The following is an 18,180-nucleotide window of genomic DNA, read 5'->3' as shown; positions in this document are numbered from 1 at the left end:
ATGGCTTTAATTCTGCAATAATCTGTTTTACGGGTAACACATTGAAAAATGGCTTTTGAGGTGTTGTATGTAAGCTGGGTGTAGTTTTTACTGACCTGGAACAATAGTAATTTCTGGTGGAACATTATTTGATTCTTCAACATTGTAGCACATCAGGACACATGACCCGAAATCACATGACACAATCTGCCTAACATTTTTAAAAGCTCGAAGGGGATATGTATTTATGAACCAGCCTCTTGTAACCCCATCTTTCTTCTGTGTTCAGATTGTTAGAGAAACATTTCACAGACACTCTTAGACAAATGGGTGGAAACAAAAAGGCTGTACTGTAGCTGAAGTTAGACAGTCTGGTTCCTACCACTTATCCAGGAAGCTAAAAACAAAGTATTTAAACTACCTATTTTTCACCATGTGTCACACTCGGTGCCCACTGTGTATTCTGCCATCACTGTCAGAGAATAAAAACACACTGCGAATGTAACCCATTGTCACATGACAGCATGTTATCTGTGGAGCTGAAAATGTGATTTTTTGAAATCCCTGAATAAGGATCTCTCAAATTTATATGCTATCATACAGAAATAAATTCAACACATTAAGCAATCTTTTACGGATTTGCAGGCTTCTGGGTGTCCATTCGTTCTGAACAGACTTTTAATTAAAAAGAGCATTTGTTCTGTATCTCTCATTTAGAACTGAATTCACATCTTCATCCAAGATTTATTAGTTATAATAATAGTTAATACTTATGTATAACTTTTCATACTGAAAGTGTGTTATGAACTTCAATTCAAGTAAGTCTGTTAAACTCTTTGATCTTATAATATTGCACCTAAACTACAAAATAATATCCTAAATTTGGTGATTATTGTATTTTTTTTGAAGTTTTGATTATATTTGTGAACTATACAAGAATGATGCAACAGGCATCAAGCGATATGTTTTTGTCACAATCATCGTGATATCTTGACATGCAATGGTGACTCTGGTATCATACCATATCAGTGCGGAAGCTGTACAAGAACAAGAGCACGCTGTACAAAATCTACTTGGACAAATTATGTTAGATGAATCAAGAGGCTTTTTGATAGACAATACAATGGGGACCAGTGAAAGGCCATGAGTTTCATTGCCCTTCCAGCAGAGAACGCAAGGGCCCATGGATGGCTCACTTGGGCTAATCATGTCAATTTGATGTTTGCCTATTATTTTCCAATCGCTGACAAAATGGCTCCCCTGTTGTGCTCAAGTAGCAGGTCACTGCTTGTCCATTTTGTTCAATTAGCTGTTACATTGTATTTGAATTGCAGCTCTCTGCAGGTGGTTGAGCTGCTCACAATGCATGGCTTTGATGTCAGCTGTGTTACTTGCTGCTCCATTTCAGTGGAGCATTGACATGGTGAACCATTTCACTGATTGCCACTGTACCATATTCACAACACTGTGGAAACATGAAACGCTGGTGATTTCTTTGAATGATTAAGATTTGATTGAAAGTAGTTTACCTTTTGAGCCTGAGGGAGCTGGAAAACAACAAAACAGAACAAGCAATCGTTATATGTTGAATTAGTTTGAAATGTGACAGCTAGTTTATTAATAAAATCAGAAAAGTAATAAAAAGAAAACAAAGAACAACGGGAAGCAACTATAGAAATTAAATTTACAATGCCAATTAATTCCACTTTCTGGATAAACATGGGGCTACATTAACAGAAGGTTTATTATGATTTGACAGCTTCTCTGTTAGGTATCACAAGCACCATGCAACTTGTTAAAATACCACAGTGCTTGGACAAGGACCGTTTTCCCAATAGATATGGTATCACACTTGAATTGTGAAGTTCCATCTTCCTGTACACAAATATAATTCATCATGAGGAAAGTTGAAGTTTTAAATTCAATCTTTCTGGTTTTATAAAGGACTGAACCTGCTCTTTATTGTTCACTTAGTATGATGAATACAAAATAAGATGGGCTAATCACATTTAAGCTGAGAATTTCGATATCCACGATATACGTAAAGAGAAAAAACAGATAAGTAATACGAAATTACTGTAAAATGATAAACATACCATGTGCTTATAAAAATGTGTGTGTGTATGGATCTGCATGTATAGAGACACAAATATACTGTGTGCATGTGTGTGTATGTGTATCTATATCACAATGCTGTTTCCTTGTAAACTGAGGCCATATTTAAAATGAAACGTAAAGGGTTCTAGATAAGGTAGAAATTCTCTTGGTGGACATTTAATGATTTCATTGTGGAAGTTGTGTATAAACTGAGTACCATTAGTAAAACCCTCATACCAACAGAAACAAATATCGCCATTTTGCCTGAAGACAAGGTGCGCGTTGATTATCATTTATCCCTAAATATGTCCATCGTATATGCGGTGAGCAATAATTCATGTATACGGTACGAGGAGCAGTCTGTAAACTCCATTACATATTATGTACCTTGTTCATTAAAGATCAGCCACTGGGTTTTGTTGTAGCTCCAGAAAATAAACCACCCTGCTGGTGGTGCACAGGAGTCAGGAACGTAGATCATAAAGGGGTACAAAACACTACACTAACTTCCTTTTCAATTCTTTCATCTTTTTCAAACACTAAACAGAAATTCTCATCAGTGATAGTAAATCCAACCCTGTGCTGAATCCACCTTCTCAGAAACATTTCTACTTCCAGTAGGAATTGCTGCTTTTATAGATATCAGGTGAGCAAACATGCAGGTGAACAAAGACCAAAGCACAAAAGGACTTCAGAATCTATACTGAGTTAATAGAGCCCTACCAGAGCTCCAGAATTATAACAGATGACAAAAGAGCTCCCATCCAGAATTTTGCCTGCTGCTTATTCCTCACCTGTATCCTCTGCCTCCAGCGCACATGGGGGCACTAAAGAGATCTGTCATGTGACTCCTACTCCACACCTTGTATTATAAAGGCAACCACTAGATCTCTATTTTTATAAATTAATTCAAAACACAAAACACCACCAGTCTAAGAAAAGAGTAATAGCTACAGGTATGAAATCTTTAACACAATGCAAAAGATGATCAAATTAGAGGATGTATGTGTACTTCTTTAAGAAAAATGTATTTGAGTAACAGCTTATATAGAATGCTATGCACAACTTGCTATAGGTATTACAGATGTTTGATTAATTGTAAAATAAATACCCATAATTAAATCCTGCTTAAAAAGCCAGAACGCAAGTTAGAACTGCCTTGGGCCTTTTTGAACAGGCATCTACTTATTATTCTCTCATTTGATTAATCATTTGACTCATGGGTGGAAATGCTTCTTTTTTCACAAAGTGTCTCTTTTTACAGACAAAAGGAGGATGTTGAAACATGAACATCTAAATTTCTGTTTCTGGTGCTGCCTTTGCTTTGCAACTGCTCTTTCTTGGTAACTATCATACTAATAAAGAGCATCATTTCTACCAGTGACTCAGGCTAATCAAACTACAATGATAGATGCACTAAACAGAGAGTTGTACCCCTAAAACACAGACCTTCGGAGCTCTAAGGTTTGTCTGAATCATTGGACATTGCCATCTTAGATATTTTCATAATCATCTGCCTTGTACATACTTCCCTCCAAAACAGTATTTGAAGGAATGACATCATATCACTGGAGAATGTTGACTAGTCACCAACAACATTATCATTTCAGAAATCCTGACTTCTGGATTAGATGAAAACTAAATAAGAAAAATCAGCATTATGCCCACTAACAAACTAATGTTCAGCAGAGATTGGCTTAAGCAAAAAAAAACAACAAAAAACTTAGATCTGGATTCCAAGCACCTAGGAAGTTCAACTGTGTCACATCCAGTTGGCTTCACTTAAATGAAATAGATACAATTTAATCATTTTCTTTACAGTATTTAAAGAGGTTTTTGATTAACTGATTTCCGAACTGGAATTAACACCTAAATGATCCTATCCTGTCTACCATATATGGGTTTTGCCTGTTTGGTCAAGCCTTTTGCCATATGAGACATTTATTTAGAAAGTTACATTTACATGGAAAAGAGATGAGGAATTTTCTAGTAGCAATCACCATATAAAATTGTGGACTAGAGCTTGTAAACCATTACTCATACAAACAATCCTATTTACTTCACTGGGATTATTGTCATGGGTTAAGGTTTGCAGAGTCAGGCCCTATATATGTAATTCAGATGCTCAGGGTGGTTTATCAATTCCCTTCCTGTAAATGGAGGAATATCTGTTTGGTTTGTTTATCCTCTGAAGGATTAGATGTCAAAATTTGGATTAAGAATATATCAGAGTCATCAAATGAGGGTTATTTTCCATCAGACTTTGCTGGACTTTGTTACTTTTCAGCCAGTCACTAAGTTCAGGACCAGGGCCTTTTCCTTGAAAAATCAGCCTTTGTGAAATCCAGATACATCTTCATTCTGATGCAGGTTTGAAGCTTGGCTGTTACAAGATACTCTGTGCGAACAATTCACATTATTCAGTTTAATAATTGTTACAAATTCCTTTGCAATACACTAAGTCTCTTTGCCTGACATTATTCTTTCTGGAAAGCCATAGGAAACAAATACTTTCCCTAACAGTAACCGTACTAGTCCACTGATCGGACCTGTTATTACAGACTCTAACAACTGTATGTCTCTGTGTAAAACCCACTGGGTACTTCTGATTCCTGTGGTTTGCTCACACATTGTCAAAAAAGCAGTGTTTCAATAAACTACATGATCTTTTCCTGACTCTCAAACGCATATTGTAGCAGTTTCTATTCTACTTGCATCTACCGTAAATTGTTTTCTCCCAGACCCTATCTTAAAAGCAGCCTCTATTTTTATTTGTTTTCAATGTCAGTATTTTTTCATGCGACACTCAAGAATAATTTTTAAGGACTTATTAATATTGTTCTCTCACTACATTCAATATATAAAAATAATCGCAATACAGCTTCAAAACTTGTCATGCCTTATACCTTTCAGGCAAATTAATACATTAACAAAATACACCTTTTAGAAGCCCCTCTGCCCCGCCCCCCACCAACTCCATTGGGTTGGGATTCTGAAGGGCAGAAGAGAAGGAGTAGGCAGCATCTTCATTCCACAGCATGCTTTCTTCTGGACCCTGCAGATTTTTTGTGCAAGTGTTAATGATGCTCTTTGGAGAAAGTACTTGGAGTCCAAATCTGTGGAAGCCAACGAAGGCTGATCAGAACTCCCCATAACTTCTGTAAGGAAGACTAGCCTCTCTGTGTATGTTTACACTGTAATTAAACACCTGCAGCTGGCCCATGTCAGCTGACACAGGCGCACAGGGCTCAGGCTACAGGGCTTTCTAATTATGGTGCAGACATTCAGGCTTGTGGTGGAGGCCAGGCTCTGGGACTCTCCCTTCTTGCAGGGTCTCAAAGCCCAGGATCCAGCCCAAGCCTGAGAGTCTAGACTGCAATTAAATAGCCCCGTGAGCCCGAGTCAGCTGACATGGCCCAGCTGCAGGTGTTCAGTTGCAGCAAACACATACCCTCAGTGCTAAATGAAAAGCCTTCCTGTGTCCTGCTTGGCAGTGTAGCTGCCTCAAAAGTCATCTTGCCATTGGCTGGCTGTGAAGAAGACTCAATAGAGATAATAGTGATTGGAACAAACTCTGAAAGGTTCACCTTATGAAGTTTCCTGGGATCCGAATAGGTATTTCCACAGGAGAGCAGAATGTGGTACTCTGTTTTTAATATTTTCTTTCAAATTCCTGAAGTACTGAATTTATAATATAAAGTTTACAATACAGAGCAATTACTGACGCGCAGGAGAACAAAATGCCTTTGGAGCCATAACATGTTTTGTCTACTTATTCTCAAACTTAATTTGTATTATTAGTCGCTTTGAACACCTATACTGCAGTAGTGCTTACAAACCCAACCAAAACAAAGCCCTATTGTGCTGGGTTCTGTATAAGCATACAGTAAATGAAAGTCACTGCTTCAAGGAGCTTACAGTCTAAAATACAAGACATAACAGGTATATGAGACTAACAGTAAGGCCGGGTTGAGTAGTGAAGTAAAAAAAACTTCAAACATAATAGGAAGTGCAAAATTTTAGCCGATCAGGAGCAGCAATCGCAACTCATCACCTGCCTAGCCATTATAAGATGACTATTTTCTGCTCAGTCCTCATTCTCAAAGGAAATTTGCATAACTCCTTCAAAAGACAAGGCTGGGAACTTAAATTCATAACTCTACTGGACAATAAAACACCCATGGATTTAACAGACATTGATTTCATCTCATTACAGCAATTTGCAATAAACCCAACTGCCTGCGAACCATCAATTGCCCATTTCATTGTAAGTGGTCTCCCACAATAAGTGAAACCTTTATGCCAGGGGTTCTCAAACTTTTGTACTGGTGACCCCTTTCACACAGCAAGCCTCTGAGGGCTTGGTTACAGTTGAGAGTTGCAGCGCTGGTGACGGGGTTACAGTGCTGAAACTTACTCTGTGTCCACACTTGCAAAGCACAGCCAGCGCTGCAACTCCCTGGCTGCAGCACTGGCTGTACACCTGGTCTGCTTGGGATGTAACGATTCCAGCGCTGGTGATGCAGCGCTGCTCATCAAGTGTGGCCAGCAAAAGCGCTTTTATTGGCCTCCAGGGTATTAGGAGGTATCCCAGCATACCTTTTCAGCCACTCTGCTCATCGTTTCACACTCCACTGCCCTGGGCCAAGGTGACCCGCCCTCTAAATGCCCCGGGAATTTTAAAAATCCCCTTCCTGTTTGCTCAGCCAGGTGTGGAGTGCAATCAATCAATCAATCACTGACCATGCCTCCACGCCCCAAAGACCCAGAGAAACTTGCGGCATGAACAGGACATGACTAATCGTCTTGGAGGTGAGAAGTGTACAGTCACAGCATGCGCTCCAGCGAGAATTATTGCACCTATGGGCAGATCATCAAACTCAATTGAAAGGGCCATCCGGATGCGGTGCAAGTGTCAGGTTAAAGTAAAGATGGAATGCTATTGCAAACGTTGAGGACGAACGCCGCTCAGGCCTGCTGCCCCCACACTGCCGTTTTTACAAGAGCTGATCAATACTTGGGTGACCCCGCTAGCCAATCCAGGACCCAACATGGACAGTTCAGAGCAGGGAGAGGAGGGAGGGTGAGGGTGAGAGAGGAGGACCGAAGGAGGCTACTGAGTGTGATGACACCCAAGGATCCAGGACTGCGCCAGGCAGCGATCTTCTAAGCGCAGAGAGCGACGCAGTGGGGGGGGGCAGCTGGAACTTGTTGGGAAGAAGCAAGAGGAGCAGGTCCCATGAAGTAATTTTTTTTAGGAGAACTTTGGAGAGGGTAGGTTTGCTGCCTAGCAATGCATCCTAGATGTGAAAGCCATTGATGTGGCCTTCAGTCATGGTATCGCTCTGTACTTTTCCAGTATTCCGCAGAGGTGGGGCAATGCACCTGCCAATTTATAGGAAGCACCTGTCGTGTCCATCAGGCTAACTCGTCACGCTCACTGTGCGTGAGAGTGAGGGCACATTGCTGCCCAGGCGATGCTAGGAGACCAGTGGAATCACATGCGTATGAAGATCTCCCGCTTCTGCCAGCTAACCTGCAGCAGCAATTGGCAGGATTAAGTATCTGTGGAATGAGGATAGTAGTTGCGTTTGCAGTCCCCCCCCACTGCTCTCCGCAATGACAGAACCATAGAGCCTGACTATAGCAGTCCTCTGACCCAGGTGGCACGCAGAACTGACTGCTACATCTATCATTCCCATTACATCACACATGTCTCGACTGTGTGTGCCTATCTGTCTGTTGCTATGGTTGATAGCACAAATGTCAAAATTCTCTTGTATTAAAACAAGACAGCCTGTAGAAATGTTCTATTTCTGTTTTTTTAGTTGTCTTAGGAATCTCGGCCTATCACAGCTCTAAGCACGACCTCAGGAGGAACCAGAAAAAGCAAAGATATTTGTGAAACATTATGATAGTATCCAGACAAAAGAGAGCTGCAGATGGAGAGAAAAAGCACAGTGAAAACCACAAGCAGAGAGAGGAATTGCTCACCAGAAAAGACCAAAGCAGCATGATAAGCCCCTGTCCCAACGACGTTGAGATCCATGCAGTAGACTCGGAGCATGCATGCAGATCCACTCTACGCCCCCGATACAAGCCCTCGTTCTTGTCCCACGTTGCTCAAACCCCCTGTCCCAGCATCCTGCTTCTACGACCAGCGCCCCAACTTATGTCACTACACTGAAACTACCGACCTACTGATGAACTCAACACTATCACCATGCACATATAAGTCCGAGGAGCCATAGTGCAGCAGCGCTTCACGGCACTACAAATTTCAACTTGTCAGGTACAGTTCACAGCCTACCCCTCCTTTATTCTTATTTTGATAAATGATTTCTGTGGTTTAACAGTTTTTAATGCAGTAAAGTGAAATCATTCAAGCCAAGGAAAAAGAGGCACTGCACAATCATGCTATACGCACTCACTCCAGTGCAACGCACGAACTAGTTACTGTGGCTTTCGCTAAATTCGCTTCCCGTAGGCATCCTTACATTTAGCCCTTGTGGGCCTCTCCAGAGCCTGCTCTTCACTGGCTGTCAATTCGCATCCTACGTCGTTGAACCTTAGGAAGTCCGATCCCTATGAATTTCACCCTTCCGTTCACAAATCTCATGGGGTAAGCAGCGGTATAACGCAAGATCTGCTTCCCGCCAGTACTAGCTTCCATACAGCATCCCAGTCACCTCTTAAATGTCCAAAAGCACACCATAGTCATCGCACTGGCTCGCCTGTCGTTGAACCGGTCTTCTCGTGTCAAGCTCTCATATAGTCTCCTTATCGAGCACTGGCATTAATGAGTAAGCGGGTCTAAGATATCCATGGGCATTCGATCCCTCTGTGATCTTCGGCTCGGAAAAGTCCAGCTGCAGCTTCTGACAGGCCACTGTTCAAAAGATGCGTCGCATCCATGCGACTTCAGGTCAGCCGTGTAAGGTCAATGAAACCCCGCCCGTTCACAGCTGGACACAGAGACCATCCTTCCGATAAATGTTCCAGCCAGGTGGCGTGGTGCCAGATGGAAATAAATGCGCCCATCTTCCGCTCAACCCCAGTTAGGAACTCATTTGCAAAGCATCCAGATTCTGCACGTCCAGACGACTTTTCTCTAGAGGATGTGATCATGCCTGCAAACTGTATCAAACATATCCAATTCAACCCAGTCGACTTTCCACTCCAATAGGTTGCGGACCCGTTGGTAGCCTTTGGATGGCCACTGAGCTCCAAGATGAAGAGCCAAATTCTCCACTGACAGCACTTTTCAATCTGTGTTTTGCGCGCAGGGTGGGGCGAGCTCACACAACCCAGTCAGAAGTGGCTTTCATCCGAATTCTGGCACCACGCTCATCATCCGAAGACTGCAGACCATGTATCCAGCGACTCAGTGCTGGTTTCCCACCGCAAAGGCGTCACGGCCGAGCATGTCCATTACTGCACCAAGCTAATTTGTAGTGCAATCAGGCGAATGGAAAAGACATGACAGCGGGAGTCCAACGTGGCATTTTGGAGTCATAAGAATGAGGTCTCACTGACGAAACGTGCGGCTGGGCATGTTCTTTCGTCAGGCAAGTCCTCACACATCGGCTATTCTAAACAGCACTCCGCACTGCAGACTCACAATGGCGAACTGCTGGTAATGTGCGCGATGCAACCAATGACGCGTGGGAGAATTGGAAGCAAAGACACCGCAACTCCCCTCCCGTCCGTCCCATCCCACACGCGAAATGGGACGAGGCTCTGTTAGTAGGTGCCGCACTGCACCCTCCAAGCGCGCTGCAAATGCTGCAGATGTGGCCACACTGCAGCGCTGGTAGCTGTCAGTGTGGCCACACTGCAGCGCTTTCCCTACACAGCTGTACAAAGACAGCTGTAACTCCCAGCGCTGTACAACTGTAAGTGTAGCCATACCCTTTGTGTGCCCCACCTTATAAATTAAAAACACTTTAAAATATATTTAACACTTATAAATGCAGAAGGCAAAGCAGGGTTTGAGGTGGAGGATGACAGCTTGTGACCCCCCATGTAATAACCTTGCGACCCCCTGAGGGATCCGAACCCCCAGTTTGAGAACCCTTGCCTTATGTATAACAATCTATCCCACCTTGTATTTAGTTCAGACACTCTGGTTATTTTCTCCAGATCTCAAAAGCTTGTCTCCTACACCAACAATAAAAAGATATTATCTCACCTACCTAGTCTTTCTGCATTACAACAGATAGTGGTGAATTTTAGTTTTACATTTCCCAGAATAATGGAAATGCTTTCACATAGACAGTTAACCACAGTAAATAGGGGAAGTTTTGAATATTTAAAAGCAAGACATGAGTTTAGGCAAAACATGTAAGAGTTACAGGTGAAAGGCATTAAAATCCCCTAATCATATTTTCATGTAATTTTTTTAAAAGTTTCAAACAGTTTTTTTTAAATTTTGATATGACTATTCGTTTACAATATTTGCAACTCAAACATTATATCATTATTGTATGCAAACTCATACATTTTATTGACTGTGAAGTTGATATACTTGATTGACCAGAGACTGCAAAAAGGTGAAATTGACTAATCTATTTTCATTGTCAATGCTGAGTGAAGTGCAGAGGGAGTAGTTATGCTCCCATTGACTTTGATAATGCAAGATCAGCAGAGATTGAACTAAGAGCATGGGTGATGAAAAGATAATTAGATTTTTAAGATTCTTTTAGAGTTAATTATCTCAAGGTCCTGCCACGCAACCACATGCACAAGTAATTTTCATCACAGGAATATTTCCATTGACTACTCCTGTGGGGGGGAAAAAAAAACTACTCTTGTGATAAAGACCTCACTAGTAATAGTTAACTTTTTAAAAAAATAAAAAAAAACGTCTTAGTTTAATCCTGACAGCAACCCTATTATTTAAAACCTTAGAAAATACTTTGATGTTGGCAATGCCAGCAGACTCATTAGCCTACTATCTAACTGTGAATTATTTTGGGAAATCATCTACTTTACTCTTGGTTTTCATATTAACAGTCTTTATAATGCACCAATGATTGGCTATTGTTTTTTAATGTATTACCTTTATCTAGCTTGGGCATGAAAGATTAATATTATTATTCCTCCTCTTTGCATATATCTATTGATGTTTAGATATACCACTTCATTGGCTAAGAATTTTCCACAAGGATTTGTTGCATGTTACCATCTTAAACCATTTTTCTACATTTAATTAGAGCCAACAGAGTAACAGTAAAATATTATACGCCAAAATTTGTATTTGCTTTAAAATCATTAAGAAATGCCCTGGAGATTGTAACATACATTTGTTTAAATAAACATTTTCCAATACTTTGTGACAAGAGAAAAATCGTAAAAAAACCAATACCCCTGATTAGTTGAAACCAATACAAAACATTGGTTTGTATTCCCTTCGCTGGCTCTACAGCTACAGATAACCAGTAATTAAGAATTTTCAAAGCTGCCTAACTGCTGCCCAGACTTTTGGGGGTTTGCCTTCTATTTCTTATATTCAGTGAGCATCACTGATTGTGCTAGTGCACAAAACAATCACGCTAAAGCCAAAATCCATTAAACTACATGAAAGAAAAAAAGAAAAAAAATCAAAGTATGATAAAAAGAAAAATTCTGAAGAGAAATGGTTCATCTTCTAAACCATTTTACAAAGTATTAAAAACAATGGATACTACAAAGAAAATAAATTGTAAAACATTTTTCAACAAGTTCCTTTTTTGTAAGAGGTCAGACTTTCAGGATCCTACTGAATAGTATATATTTGTTTATATGTCCATGATGCAGTAGGACCACAGTGTCGCAGGACTTAATTTTATAAAAGATAAGATAAACAAATACCTGAGAGAAAAGGAAAAAAAGTATGGAGAAAATTTAACTGTTCTTGCTTTGTCTGAGGCTGTTGTTTAACAAGAGAGTCTAGCTGAATAGAAAAAAACTGTCACTTCACAACCTTCCTGGGGTACATAAGACATAATTTTTTAACAGTGGGAGTAATTAACTATTGGAACAATTTACCAAAGGTTGTGGTGCATTCTCTGTCACTGGCCATTTTAAAATCAAGATTGGATGTTTTTCTAAACAATACAGCTCAGAAATTATTTTGGGGGAAGTTCTATGGCATATGTTTCATAGGAGATCAGGCTAGACGATTACAGTGATCTCTTCTGACCTTGGAATTAATGAATAATGACTATCACAGACATGACTCTGTGCATTAAAGAGCCCAGTGGAGTTTTCCCTTCACAGAACAATATCTATCAGGATATTCTGTACGCTTTTTCTTTGCTAGTTGCTCTCATTGCCTTTTAAATCATATTAGCATTATTTAACTTATAAACCACTAAAACAAAAAACACTCCACAAGTCTTACATTTCTTCCAATATGAAACTAGAAACCCTTATTCCCATCAGTAAATAAATGAAGTATATCCTATTATAACCTATTTATGGTCCAATTTCCATAAGTGGCAAAGTTGCAAACTTACAAATTAAAAGGCACAAAGGGAATACTAAATTGGCTACAACCCACAATTTTAAATCTCATAACATAAATTAGGGTTGATTTTGGTGTAAATAACTGCCTTCCAAATCTTGAACAAAGAAAGAGGGGTCAAGCATCACAGTAACCAAAGATTGTGTAAGGGGAGTGTAAAACTACAGCAAATCATATACCTTCATTCACTCACCACTCTTCAAAGTGTAAATATCTTCACAAAAACCAAGGCAATGGAGAATATGGCCTAGTATCTTTAAAACAGTTCTGTACTATTTAACTGTGAAATATTTTTCCAGCACCACCACATTCCTCAGTCATTGGACTAAATCAAAAACTGTAAGAGTTAGATTCACCCCCTCCCCACTTGTGGGCACTTTTTTCACTTATGGGCGATAGCATAATTACCACCTATAAGTAAGTGGCCGGATCTAAAGGTAGGCTGAACTTTGATAATTTGAGTATCAGATATAAATACCGCCCCCCCCGAAAGGAGATAATTTTAGGGTATACCCATGAGTGACAAAGGTGACCACTCAGAAGAATAACTGCCTAACTGATATTTATTGCATTTTACCTGGAAATATATTTCAATTTGATGCCTGACCTGCCTTTCTATAAATGATTAGGCAATGTTTGTAAGTTGTCCTCAGATGATACGAGGTGCAAAAATGTATTTTTGTCATGTTTTCAATAAACAGTAGTTTGAAAAACATGAAGCAACTTCCATAAGCCCAGACTGATGAGTCCAATAATCAAATGGGTGTATAGTCTTTATTTCCCTGAATATATCATCTATAGGAGTTGAAAGGTGAGATGGATTCCAAGATAGTGGCTTTTTCCTTCTCATTCTTTTCCAGAGTCTAAAGGCCAGACCTGCAAAAGGATGGTCAACTAAACTGATCTGGGTTAAGGGCGATGATATTCAGTGGTTCACATTATAATGCTATGCATTTAGAAGATTGCTTTCCATTTGGATCCAATGATCCTGGCTCGGTGGACTACGACAGTATTTTTTTTTTAATGTAGTAGGGAGGCCTAGTAACATACTTTAAAATTAGGGAGTGCTAGTCCGTCCATATCTTTAAGGCCAACAGGATAGACCACTTTACCCTAGGGTTCCCATCTTCCCAAATAAAAGTAGGTAACAAAAAGATAAAGCTTCTCAAGGAAACTGTGAAATTGCTTGATAGGCGAATAAGGAGAATAGTTGCAAGACAGATAATATTGGGGAGAATAACAATCTTGATCACATTCATTCTCTTCAGCAAGCTAATAACAAGATCTTTCTAGTGCATGAGGCAGTTGTTCATTTTCTGAAGAAAACGGAGATAGTTTACAGGAAACAGAAATACTAGTGGAAGACAGCTGAATCTCTTGGTATCTAAAAATGTCTGTAACTACAGACAAAGGGCAGATGGCAATTGTTTTCTCTATTTTCTGAGGGTCTGCTCCAAAACCCGTTGTTAATTATTTTGGCATATTGATTTGTTACGTAGACATTTTTCCATATGCCATAATTACCCACAGTACATATGGAACACACTGGGCTGGTTTGGAAAAGAATAGCAGGCTATATTCTGCATATAAAGCAACTTTGTGTTCCACTTCTCCAATTTTAATGATCTGAGTAGAGAACTAACCTGATTCAACATGTCAGCAGTCCCAGAAGGAGGCTGAATTTAAAGGCATCCATGTTTTTTGTTCCTCTTCTGAGTTGAAGATATGAATCCAAGGTAAGTGATCATAATCCACTGCATCCTAATTAAAGTCCCACTTTACTTCCTGAAAGACCTTCTCATGACTGAGAGAGATTATTAAATGTTGTTGAGGTTTCAATCAGACAGATGGAAGTAAATTCAACAACTTTCTCATATTGTCCAAACCATGATGGTATTCACAAATCTGGCCTGATTTCTGTGAATCAGTTCACCCATGACTATATCCAGTTAGGTTGCAATGATCTGAGCCAGGATTTTTACATCTGCATTAAAGATGGAGATTGGTCTCCAGTTTTTACAATCATCAACTGGCCTTCCCTCCTTTGGGATTACAATGATTCATCAAGTAGGGAGAGTTAGCAATCAAAATATGATTATGTACCTACGACAACACAGGTGTCAGTTTTTCTGAAAAGTTTTCACAGGATTTGATACAGAATCCATCCATGCCTACCACTTTACCTAAAGTCAGTGTTTTGATCGTCAATACTACATTCATCTATATGATTATTTTATTTTAAATTTCTTGAGTGGACAAAATAGATAAAATCAAAGTAAGAGACTTTATTCGTGAGACATACTATTTTTGTTCAGACTGCTACGTTTTTGATAAAGGCTAAAAAATTCAGACTGCATTTCTTTGGTAATATGGACATTGATCCCTGAAGAGGTTTCAGTTCTCAGATTTTTTTTTCCTTTTTAATAGCCAGGCTAATGCTTTATCAGATGTGTTGACTTTCTCATAATAAAAACTTAATGTATTCTAATTGCATACTCTGAATTGTTCATTATAATTAAATTTATTTCTCAATTCTCAGAATGTTTCCCATAGTGTTATGACCCAAGACACAATTCTATATTTTTTTCCAACTGAGTCTGAAGTTGTTGATTTGCTAATTGTTTATTCATCAGTGTTACTGAGATAGCTGTGCTCCTTATCACTGTTTTCGGAGCATCCCATGGCAAATAAAGGAAAATGTCAGGATGCAGTTTCTATCTAATCAGTGGCATTGTTCAGCACCTGCAGTATCTTCCAGGAGAAGTCATTTCATTAAAACTCTAGATTTCATATTTTTTAGTTGTAGTACCAATGGGCTTGGTCTGAAATGACAATTGAATGAACCAATCACACTTGTACACAAGAGAAATCAAGAATAAAGTAATCTCAAATATATTGTGTGCCTGTTAGAGTTAAAGGTGTAACTTCTTTCCAAGTGGCGAAGTGGGCACCAGATATTGGCCACATTCCTTCCTTATATAAATGCTGGCAATCTTTTTACCTTATAGTGTAGAGAACAGCTGGATGTGGCTAATCTTGGGAAGTTAGGGCTATGCTGAAGTTCACCCTATTACCACTGTTCGTTAGGCATGTGAATTCACAGGACTTGATCCTTGATTGCAGCATTAACCTACAACATTAACTCTTAAGTGCTTTTTCAGCAGCTCTTCTACAGCTGTAGGCCTGCAGGCCTATGATAAAGAATTATTTGACAGTGTCCTTACAGGCTTCCTTTTCAATCTGTCCTTCATTCTTCTTTTCCTTAGAAAGCACTTAGGTTTCAAAACTTTTTATTTTATTGGCATCATTTAAGAAATAATTATTCTAGGGGTTCGTACATTGTTCTTTAGCCATTTTCAATGTTAACTTGATTTCCTTCTGAACAACATTCTATTGTTAAATGGAAACTTCTGTCAAAGGGATTTCTATGAGTGATATCTTCCACAGCAAATTCCCGTGGTGGTTTACCCAGTCAGGACAATTTTAATTCTGATATATTTTCCACAGCTGGGACTCTTGCATTCAATTTCTCTGTAAAATAATGAATAAATTGGGCACCCAGAGCAAATTCAAACATATAACTTGATTCTGGAAAAGATGTATTGCTTGGACTTGCGCAACTTCCTCATGCTATGATGTTACAAATGGTTTAATACTGGTTCCAAACCCTAGAGATAAAAAGGCATATTTGATCAACTCACTAGTCATTAGAATTCATTCTAGACTTCACAGTTACATTCTACATCCTATATTTGGTTCTGTGGTTGTACAGCACCTAGCACAATGGGGTTCTGGTCCATGACTTTGGCTACTAGGTGCTACAGTGATATAAATAATTAATAATAATATTCAATTTACTTTCCTTTACAATAAACCAAGAAGTCAAAACATATGAAAGGAAAAGCTGCTAAAACAACCCAGATCCTTTTGGATATCAGACCTCTGGAACCCAAAATCAGGCTTCCATTTGCAGGAACCATACAGAAGGAGGAACACTAAATTTATCCAAATTATGCTCACAATTATCTGGAGACCCCCAAAAATCTGATTTCTGTCACTAGAGAGACAGGAAAATATCATTATTTTATAATCACTGTTAATGTTACACTATCACTGTTGCAAGCACTGTCATACTGCAGTAGAAGCTCAGAGTTAGAAACAGACCAGTCAATCACATACTTCATTTGGAACCGGAAGTACACAATCAGGCAGCAATGGAGTGGGGAAAAAACCCAGCAAATACAGTACAATAGTGTGTTAAGTGTTAACTATAAAAAAAAAAAAGGAGGGGAGGAAAGCAGCATTTTTCTTCTGCATGGTAAAGTTTCAAAGCTGTATTACGTCAATGTTCAGTTTTAAACTTTTTAAAGAACAACCATAATGTTTTGTTCAATGTTATGAACATTTCAAAGTTACGAACAACCTCCAATCCTGAAGTGTTCATAACTCTGAGGTTCTACTGTACCTTTAAGTAAAATTATTCAATAATTAACACCTTGGTTTCTGCATTGTAAGACCTTCACTTCAGAAGTCCAACCCTACGCAGCCAAGCATTTAAGCACATACATAACTTTAGAACTGTGCTTAAAGTCTTACTGACTTGAGGGACTTGTGTGTTTCGTGTGTTGAAATGATTTGCTGAATTGGAGCCTAGGCAAACCATTTGTTACCAAATGGTTAGCATATAAGAATGTGATTCTCTCTGGAAAATTCATAAACAGCTGGGGTTGTGGATGCAGTTTGACTACATTATGACTAGCTTATGCTGTAAAAGTCACAATGTGGACCAGTAGCATTTGACACTGGACCCCTGTGTCAGAAATTTTGCTTTGGGAAGCAGAACTTCTAGCAGTAATGTGAAATATGGTGGCATGCAAGGTAATTAATTAATTTAGTGACACCAGAAGAAAAGCATAAATCACACCCATTGGCTAAGCTGTTCTATTCCCTTTGAGGGTCCTGGTTCCCGAAAGTATTTAAACACAAACTAAGCATGTGCTTAAGTCCTATTTAAGTCAATAATGTTAAGTGCTGTCCTGAATAGGGATGCTTTTCTGAATTGGGGCTGTGGAGGATAAGCCATACAACAGGCAACTGCCAGCTAATGTTTCAAAGGTCCTGTTTTAAGCATGTTATACTGATTATTTTGTCATGTTTCACTATATTCTGTCCTTTGGTCAAAGAAAATTCTAAATCCCTCCAAGTGTTCACATCTGTTTTAGGGCTGACTCACAATGATTACCAACACAATCTAAACAATCTCTTGTTAACCTCTCACAATGATGGACTTATCAAAAGTTTGCCATATGTCATTCTGATTGTAGCATTCATTTATGTAATACAGTCCAAAAGTATATTCCTTATTGTATCACCTGAATTTAAAAACTGAAAGGCCTTTCTGGAAAAGAAAACAAGATGGTATGGAAGTCCGACCCTAGTATCTCTCAGAGTAGGTGAACTACGGATTCACTGGGGTACAGTATCCTGAACAATGTCAGTGTTTAAGCTAATGGGTTACTGCTGGAAATTGCAGGGACACTGTCCTGGACACATGGAAAGGCAAAATGCAAGGGATGTGGTTTAATTAGGCTGCAACT

The 18,180-nt window shown here is 39.3% G+C and overlaps 1 protein-coding gene across 4 annotated transcripts in view; it reads right to left on the bottom strand.

The window, feature by feature from the left end:
* CACNA2D3 (calcium voltage-gated channel auxiliary subunit alpha2delta 3) overlaps positions 1–18,180 on the bottom strand; it is a 733,714-nt gene that overhangs the window by 196,027 nt on the left and 519,507 nt on the right. For all 4 annotated transcript variants that reach the window (XR_004375600.1, XM_032794295.1, XM_075073101.1 and 1 more), the window contains exon 14: positions 1,509–1,526. Coding sequence is in view for 3 of the 4 variants with exons in the window: in XM_032794295.1 (XP_032650186.1) it covers positions 1,509–1,526 (18 nt within the window). In the remaining variant the exon portion in view is untranslated. The remainder of the gene's footprint in view (positions 1–1,508; positions 1,527–18,180) is intronic.

The sequence above is a fragment of the Chelonoidis abingdonii genome, chromosome 17 (assembly GCF_003597395.2).
Source record: "Chelonoidis abingdonii isolate Lonesome George chromosome 17, CheloAbing_2.0, whole genome shotgun sequence".
Classification (NCBI taxonomy): Eukaryota; Metazoa; Chordata; order Testudines; family Testudinidae; genus Chelonoidis; species Chelonoidis abingdonii.
This window is presented reverse-complemented; position numbering and strand designations above follow the sequence as displayed.